Source organism: Camelus bactrianus, chromosome 6 (genome assembly GCF_048773025.1).
Source record: "Camelus bactrianus isolate YW-2024 breed Bactrian camel chromosome 6, ASM4877302v1, whole genome shotgun sequence".
Classification (NCBI taxonomy): domain Eukaryota; kingdom Metazoa; phylum Chordata; class Mammalia; order Artiodactyla; family Camelidae; genus Camelus; species Camelus bactrianus.
In genome coordinates, this window is record NC_133544.1 from 111,428,270 (window position 1) to 111,437,500 (window position 9,231).

A 9,231-nucleotide genomic window follows, 5' to 3' on the forward strand; every position below is an offset into this window, starting at 1 on the left:
CTCATCAGTCCAGGGGGAGGCACTACTTGCTACCTGCATTTCCAGCCCTACCCCCGCATTTCCCCGGGAACCCGCACTAGGAGACACTCGGGGAAGAAACGCGGAGGGCTCCTAGGAGATCCCAGGCGCAGTACAAAGAGGACGGAACCTAGCCACACTCAGAATTGTGGAACGTGGACGATTTGGTGGGCGAGGTTTCGGGCCGCCGTCCTCGCACCTGCCTGCTATCACACGTGTTCCCTGGCAGGGTGAAGTCCGATAATTACCTGATCTGTCCAGCGGGAGGCACTAGATGCTACCTGCATTTCCAGCCCAACCCCCGAATTTCCCCGGCAGCCCGCACTAGGAGACACTCGGGGAAGACACACGGAGGGCTCCTAGGAGATCCCAGGCGCTGCAGACAGAGGACGGAACCTCGAACAATCAGAATTTCGGAAAGTGGCCGAGTGGGTGGGGGAGGTTTGGGGCCGCCCTCCACGCAGCTGCCAGGTGTCACAGTTGTTCCCTGGCACTGGAAATTCCGCTAATTACCTGATCTGTCCAGGGACAGGCACGAGATGCTTCCTGAAATTCCAGCCCAACCCCCGCCTTTCCCCGGCAGCCCGCACTAGGAGAAACTCTGGGAAGACACGCGGATGGCTCCTAGGAGATCCCAGGCGCTGCAGACAGAGGCCGGAACCTCGCCACACTCAGAACTCCGGAACGCGGCCGAGTGGTTGTGGGAGGTTTGGGGCCGCCCTCCACGCAGCTGCCTTGTGTCACAGGTGTTCCCTGTCAGGGTGAAGTCCGCTAATTACCTCATGAGTCTCGGGGGAGGCACTAGATGCTACCTGCGTTTCCAGCCCAACACCCGCATTTCCCCGGCAGCCCGCACAAGGAGACACTCGAGGAAGACACGCGGAGGGCTCCTAGGAGATCCCAGGCTCTGCAGACAGAGGACAGAACCTCGCCAACCTCAGAATTCCGGAACGCGGCCGAGTGTGTGGGGGAGGTTTGGGGCCGCCCTCCACGCAGCTGCCTGGTATCACAGGTGTTCCCTGGCAGGGCGAATTCCGCTAATTACCTCATAAGTCCAGGGGGAGGCACTAGATTCTACCTGCATTTCCAGACAAACCCCGGCCATTCCCTTTCAGCCCGCTCTAGAATACACTCGGGGAAGGCACGCGGAGGCCTCCTAGGAGATCCCAGGCGCTGCAGACAGAGGACGGAACCTCGCCACACTCAGAATTCAGGAACGAGGAAGAGTGTGTGGGGAGGTTTGGGGCCGCCCACCACGCAGCTGCCAGGTGTCACAGTTGTTCCCTGGCACTGGAAATTCCGCTAATTACCTGATCTGTCCAGTGGGCGGCACTAAATGCTACCTGCATTTCCAGCCCAACCCCCGCCTTTCCCCGGCAGACCGCACTAGGAAACACTCTGTGAAGACACGCGGAGGGCTCCTAGGAGATCCCAGGCGCTGCAGACAGGGGACGGAACCTCGCAACCCTCAGAATTCCGGAAAGCGGCCGAGTGGGTGGGGGAGGTTTGGGGCCGCCGTTCTCGCAGCTGCCTGGTGTCACAGGTGTTCCCTGGCAGGGGAATTCTGCTAATTACCTCATCTGTCCAGGGGTAGGCAGTAGATGCTACCTGAATTTCCAGCCCAACCCCCGCATTTCCCCGGGAACAGGCACTAGGAGACACTCGGGTAAGGCACGCAGATGGCTCCTAGGGGATCCCAGACGCTGCAGACAGAGGACGGAACCTCGCCACCCTCACAATTCCGGAACGCGGCCGAGTGGGTGTGGGAGGTTTAGGGCCGCCCTCCACGAAGCTGCCTGGTGTCACAGGTGTTCCCTAGCAGGGGGAATTCCGCTAATTACCTCATCTGTCCAGGGGGAGGCTCTAGAGGCTACCTGCCTTTCCTGCCCAACCCCCGCCTTTCCCCGGCAGCCCGCACTAGGAGACACTCGGGGAAGACACACGGAGGGCTCCTAGGAGATCCCAGGCGCTGCAGAGGACGGAACCTCGCCACCCTCAGAATTCCGGAACGCGTCCGAGTGGGTGTGGGAGGTTTAGGGCCGCCCTCCACGAAGCTGCCTGGTGTCACAGCTGTTCCCTGGCTGGGGGAAGTCCGCTAATTACCTCCCGTGTCCAGGGGTAAGCACTAGATCAAACCTGCATTTCCAGCCCATCCCCTGACTTTCCCGGCTGTCCGCAGTAGGAGACACTCGGGGAAGACACGCGGATGGCTCCTAGGCGATCCCAGGCGCTACAGACAAAGGACGGAAACTCCCCACACTCAGAATTCCGGAACGCGGATGTGTGGGTGGGGGAGGTTTGGGGACGCCCTCCACGCAGCTGCCTGGTGTCACCGCTGTTCCCTGGCAGGGGGAATTCCGCTAATTACCTCCCCTCTCCAGAGTGAGGCACTGGATGCTACCTGCATTTCCAGCCCAACCCCCGCATTTCCCCGGCAGCCAGCACTAGGAGACTCTCAGGGAAAACAAGTGGAGGGCTCCTAGGAGATCCCAGGCACTGCAGACAGAGGACGGAACCTCCCAACACTCAGAATTCCAGAACGCGCCCGAGTGGGTGGGAAAATGTCTTTTACGGAAATGACAGGCCAGCCAAGAAACAAGCACCAGTCGGGGGGTTGGAGTAATCAGATCTATTACGCCGGCGGGCTCAGAGGGGCTTCTGCTCCGAAGCTCTGAGCACCTCCAAGACGTGCACATGAGGTTTCATAGGGTTAATTACAAATATGGTTCTATTCGCCAATAAGGCTCAAGCAACAAAAAGCAAAGGATCAGTACACTGGAGCTTATCAATTTGGAACAGATCACGTTACTGACACTTGTTGAGCTTGGATTTACGAGTTAGCTGGTTAGCCCAGTAAACTGACACTAAATTATAGATTTACGAGTTAGCCCAGCAGATCTTAGATCAGTAAACGGACACTTATCACACTTAGATTTGTGACTTTAGCTTGTTAGCCCAGCTGGGCTTTTCCTTTACAAGTCCTCCAGGATCCTAGAAAGCCACGTTGGAAAACAAGTGGTGATTCTGATGTGACAGGAGATCAGTCATTTGGGGGCGAAGTGTGGGGTAGGGAGACATACCACCCTGTCTGTCTGTTTTCACCCAGTGTGGGAGCCGCCCCAAAGAGATAACTCGAGAAGAGAGAAACAGGGAGTTGACAAAGAACACGTGCAGTGGCGTGCCCTCCCCCCCCACCCCAGGAGAAGGCCAAGCCAGAAGTCCCTCCGGATGGCGTGCTCCAGACTCCGGCTTCCAGGAGAAGCGATTTTTTTTCCTCCCCATTTCAGGACCGGAAGAAGAGGGAGAGGCAGATTGTCCTTCTCGGGCATCCGCTGTTTCTGAAGCACGCTTGTTGCCAAAAGATCGGCCCCCATCCCCGACGAGCCCAAGAATCCAGAGAAAATGTCTTGGAGCTTAGGAGCAAAGAGGCCATTTTATCGCTCTGCCGGGCAAAGGGGATTCACAGCAGGCTAGCGTCTTCAAAACTGTGTACCCACCTTGGGGATGGAGTGGGTGGGGTGGTTCTAGAGCCATAGCTCAAACAATCGGGCATCGATCACCATCCACAGAATCATTTCCTCATCAGAAGACTCAGAATGGTGTCACGATGCCTCCAGGTGACCCATTCTATAGAGGCTGGTGGTTAGATCTCGTTATCTCATAAGCACTCAAGGTGTGGCCTTCTTGGTCACTCAGGCTATTTTGTCAGGTCATTAGTCCCGTGACCGACCTTCTCCTCGGAGAAAGACTCAGAGACCCAGCATGATGATGACTTTCAATGAGTGAAATACAGTAGAAACAGTAAGATCGATAGCTTCCAGTTTCAACAACAGGCCTGGAACCGTGAGCAGCAACCAGTCAGTCAGGACAGTTGACCGTTTTCAGGGCGAGCATAAGAAACCGAATGACACCCCCCCCAGCAAATGAATGAGTGAATGAATGAATGAATGACCTAATGATCCTCCCCTCCCCCACCCGCCAAAAAAAGAAGAAGCAATCCGTTAGCCTAATTCCGGCCATTTTATTCATCCTCCTTCACCCTGAAGCCCGAGTCACCCACGTGCCACAGTGGTCTGTTTTCTGGTTTCCTCCACCACCCCACCCCCCACCAACCACCACCCCGCCAACATCCCCCCATGCCCAACCACAGCCCCAAGTGTGGGACTGGACGGGGTTGCAGGGGGCTGAGGGGGCGGCAATGGCGGCTTGAGGTGAGGGTGGGTAGTGTTCCACCCAGATCGTATAGGAAGCTCAAACACAGCTGCAGTACGAGACAAGATGGTAGATTTCTGTGAGTCCTCCCTCCTCTTAAAATCCGTCCTAAGGAGGAGACAGACAGAAAGAGAAACATCACCCTCACTCCCAACGCCTCCTGCGCCCTCGATGCGCCCCAAAACAACAACAAGAAAAACAAAAACAAACACGACCACAAATAAGTCGCTATCCCTGGGGAAGAAGGATTCGATGGCATGGGGATATCATTCTAAAATTCATTCCCTCTTCATCACATTTCATGGAAACCGATTGCAATCTATGAGGCCCTGTGAAGGTAGGGGTTGGGGGGGTAGGGAGGAGGGAGGGAAATGAAGGGGGGGAGAGAGAGAGAAAGAGAGAGGGAGAGAGGGAGAGAGCAGAGGAGAGCAGGGATAAAAGGGGAGGGGACAGGAAAGGAGAGGAGGGAAAAGAGAGGAGGGGAGGGGAAATGAGAAGAGGCGAGTGGAGAGGAGAAGAGGGAGAGGAGAGGAGTGGAGGGGAGAAGAGAGGAGTGGAGGGGTGAGGGGGAAGGTGGGAGAACAGGGAAGAGGAGAGGAGGGGAGAGGAGAGGAAAGAGAGACAAGGGAGACAGACAGACACGAATGCGCGCGCGCGCACACACACACACAGAATAGCGAAACGGAGAGAGAGGCAGAGAGAGGCAGAGAGAGAGAGAGAGAGAGAGAGAGAGACAGACAGACAGACAGACAGACAGACACGGATCTAGGTCAGGGATACTACACATGGGTATTCTTCTGAGTGATTTTATGTGTTTTCTCAATCGCCACCTCTATGGAGATAAAAATCGCTCCCATAAGATGAAGGGAGTCCTTCTGCCACCGCCCTTGGCCCCGCCCACCAGCACCGCTTGTGTTTGTCAGGGATTCCAAGCCAAAGCACGTGGAGGAGCGGGAGAGCTTCCTGGCAGCCCAAGGAGGAGGAAAGTCCGGCAGCATGAGAGAGGTGGTTGGCACGGGGAAGCTGGAGGCCGGCTGAAGAGAAGATGGGTGAGGGGGCAGGGAGGAGGGTTTCCCAAGTTGGAGAGCCAGGACGAGGGAGGGGAGCTGTCGGTGGCTGCGTTCTGACCCCGACCCCAACCCTGACTGGAGCGGATCCCTGAAAGGAGGCGGTTCGGGCTCTCTGGCCGAGAACGCCCCTCTCTTCCTCTTTGTGCAGAAACACCTTCCGCGGACAGAGAAAGTCCATCCCGAGACCCTCGTCGGAAGAGTCCTTTCCAGACCCATCACGATCCTCCTGGGCCAAGGGGTCCAGGGGATGGGGCGGGGCCTCCATTCGATCCGTCTTCCGTCCGTCCGTCCATCCACAAGATCTTGAACATCCATGTAGGATTCTGGATGGTAGCAGTTTTCCAGGATCCTCGAAATCCTTGTAAGTCCTCTCCTGGCAGATTCGACCCCTAGGTCGTACCGCGCAGCACAGGGCACTAGATTCAGTCCCTCGGGACGAGGGTTCCTGAAAAAGACCAGGAAAAAGAAGAACAGAATCACTATGGTGTGCACCAGCCAGAAACCAGCACCACCTTGTCACTCTAACAGACTTGCAAAAGGCGGGGTAGGGAGAGAAAGTCATAGGATGGCTACCGTCCCTCCCACCCCCACCCCACACGCCAAGCCCCAGACCATCGTCATCCCTGCTCCCCCTCCCCTCCCCTTTCCTCTCCCTTCCCCCTCCCCCTCCCCCTCCCCTCCATCGACACCTGCCTCCCGCTTGTACCCCACTCCTCTGAACCCAGCACCACCCACCCCAGCCTGGACGGGCTCGGCTCAGATCGGCTCAGCTCGGCTCGGCTCGGCCCGGCCCGGCCCGGCCCGGCCGTCCGGTCGACTTCTTCGCAGGGTCTAAAATAGCGCCCGGCCGACAGGAAGGTGGCACATGGCACATGGCAGGGGAGCGAGCGGGACGGTTCGGGATCTCTGGGTGGCAGGGACACGCGGCCGGACAACCAGGAGCACGGACGGCCTGGCGTGCGTTTCTCCGCTCGTGGGGGCCTCGACCAGAGACCGTGGTACGGGGAACGGGGACACACACACACCACACACACACACACACACACACACACACACCACACACACACACACACACACCACACACACCACACACACCACACAGGCACAGACACACAGACACACACACACACACACACACACACACACACACACACACACACACACACACACACACACCCCTTCACCCCCACCCCCAAACCTCTGACAGCTTTCGTTTGTTTTCGGCCGACCGTCCCTCGATGAGGTACGAGTGCCTTGGCTGGGGCTGGGGGGGGGTGGAGTTCCTCCCTCCACAACGACCCCACACAGGCTCTGTTCTGGTCACCCGAGTCCTCTTCCAAGTCAGACCACAGGCCTCCATCACCCGGCGCGAGCACTCGGGGAAACAGTCACCATCCTCATCGCTCCGCTCCACCTCTACACGTGAAGAACTGTTCCCAGCCCACGCCACTCCACCCCACCCCACGCCCCGATGCCACCCACCGCAGTGGAGAGAAACGAGACGAATCCACAGACGTGCATCAATCCGATGAAGAAAACGACGGCCCTATTCCAAGGAAGCATGGATATCTAGGTAGGAGATTCATCGAGTACTATGGAGGCGGTGGGAAAGGGGGGGGTTGCGGTGGGGAGGGTCTAGAGATCAGGCAGTACAGCCCATGCTTAGCATGCAAAAAATAAAGGTCCAGGGTTCAATCCCCAGCACCTACTCTTCAAAAATAACCCGAGAAGAAGCAAGACGGCGGAGTAGAAGGACGCTCGTAGCTCACCCTCTCCCACAAATACACCAAAACTCACATCGACGGACCCACTCGGCCAATCAGACCACCTGCGGAACTCCGACAGAACACCGCCCTCTTCGAAAGACAAAGACGCCCAAAATCTGGTAGGAGAAAAGGAGAAAAGAAAGAGTCAAAAGCAAAACAGTGCGGGAGGGACCGGCAGAGGAGGAATAGGGCTCGTTCGCCAAACCTCCCCCTCTCCAACGGAGAGGCCGACGGGACGGTGGGGGAGCCTCCGAGTCTCAGATCTGCCCGGAGCGCCCCTTGACCGACCGACCCAAGTGAAATGGGCACAGAGGGTCCCCGCGACACCCAGCCCGAGTCGCAGGCCGGCAGCCGGGGGCCGGGACAGGCCGCACGAGCCGGGCGGAGGACCGTGGCGGCGGCACCACGCGCCGTGGCCGGGAGGGGATACAGAGCAGAACAACCCGCCCCCCCAACTTTCTTTCCATTACGGGGAAAGAAAGGCAAAGCAACACGGCCGGTGTGCCCTGGGGGGAGGGGCGCCGTAGCCTCCATCTCCTCAGACCCGCGGCGCCATCACCGGCCCTTCTCGCGAGAAGAGAGGAGGGGCGCAGCCACAGCCGCCATAGCCCCTGGCGCGCGGCGCGCAGCGCGCGGGCGGGGGCGGGAGCGGGGGCGGGGCCGAGACTCGAATCCGCACCCGGGGGCTCTGCAACCTCCTAGGCAGGACTGAGACTCGTTTTCAGCCTGAGGCAGATATTATATATCTGCCCCGGTACCTCAGAGAACTCGCGCCACCAAGACTAAGAAGGAGCCGAGTTTTGGAACGCAGCAGGGGCGGGGCGGTTCCACGGTCTCCCCCGAGCCCACCTACGGAGAGGAGCGCCGACCCGACCCGAGGCGGAGCACACAGCCGCACAGAGCAGCGGAGCGACCGGCGCCGGGAGAGGGCAGGCGGCCAGCCACCCTCCGACCGCGGTGCCAGGAGGGGGTGCGATCTACTTGCCCACAGGCACCGAGGGCAGCACAGACGAGGGCGCCGACGGAGGGCCCGCGGAAACAGCAAGCTGAGTTCACGAAACAGGGCGACGACAGAAAGACTTCTCGGTGAAACCGTTAAGAGCGCACCGTCTCCAGGAGAACACATCCTTTTTTTTTTTTCCTCTTTTTTTTTTTTTTTCTTTTCCTTTTTCTTTTTTAATCTCTTTTATATCGGTTTTACCTTCTGTTACCTTTTTAACCTTTACTTTTGAACAGTCGTATACGTTTACGGCTTTAATCCCTTTTAAATGTTTCATTTCAAGTCTTTATTATTATTATTTTTAAACATCCACCCCCTTCCCTTTTTCATTCTCTTGGTTTTGATCTCCTGTTACTGGTTATTCACAGGTTTCAAATATTGTTTCTCGAATTTTTTCCTCCTTTTTATTAAGGTTATTAAAAGACGTCTCAACTCGATCGCTATTCTGCTTCCACTGACTCTTCTATTCATGATTACACACTGTCTTCAAACCTTTTCTTTCTCCCGTCTTTTAAAATCCTCTGTTTTATCTTTTGTTAAAATCTGTTCTATTTCCGATTACCTTTTAAAAATTTACTTTTGAAACAATTGTATATTATTTTCTGATCTTTTCTATCTGTTTTTAAAGGCTTTTAGAAGACGTCTCAACTCAATTGCTATTCTGCTTCAACTTGCTCTTCTATTATTGATCGTACACTGTTTTCAAACCTTTTTTTCTCCATTCTTTTAACATCCTGCCCCCCACCCCCCTCTCTCCCTCTCCCCCTCTGTCTCTGTCTCTGTCTCTCTCTCTCTCTCTCTCTCTCCCCCTATCCCCCTCTCTCTTTTAAAGTTTTATTCCTGCCTAGGCTTTCGATAAATACATAAACTCCTTAAGGACCCCAATAGATAACTGATACTCCTTAAGCCACAGTGCCAGAGAGATAGGAGCATTATGAAGAAGCAGAGGAACCACTCCCAATTAAAAGAGCCAGAGAAATTCCCTGAAAGCACGATCCATGAAATAGACGTGGATGGCCCGCTCGATCAAGATTTCCAAAAAGGAGTGATCCAAGTCCTGAAGGAACTCCAAGAGATAGTGTTGAGAGATATACTATACGTCAAAAACGAAATCGAAGCTATAAAGAAGAGTCCAGGAGAACTGGTCAACTCATTGGCTGAAATG

General features: G+C 56.1%; 1 protein-coding gene across 34 annotated transcripts in view; it reads right to left on the minus strand.

Annotated features, from left to right (window-relative positions):
* Positions 1-4,023: 4,023 nt before the first annotated feature.
* LOC141578015 (uncharacterized) overlaps positions 4,024-9,231 on the minus strand; it is a 48,126-nt gene continuing 42,918 nt past the window's right edge. For 13 of the 34 annotated variants that reach the window (XR_012507876.1, XR_012507885.1, XR_012507888.1 and 10 more), the window contains 2 exons: positions 6,036-7,182; positions 4,345-5,745 (listed from right to left, as the gene is read on the minus strand). Coding sequence is in view for 1 of the 34 variants with exons in the window: in XM_074366565.1 (XP_074222666.1) it covers positions 5,010-5,745; positions 7,098-7,182 (821 nt within the window). In the remaining 33 variants the exon portion in view is untranslated. The other 21 variants (XR_012507906.1, XR_012507905.1, XR_012507904.1 and 18 more) reach the window with 4 other exon arrangements.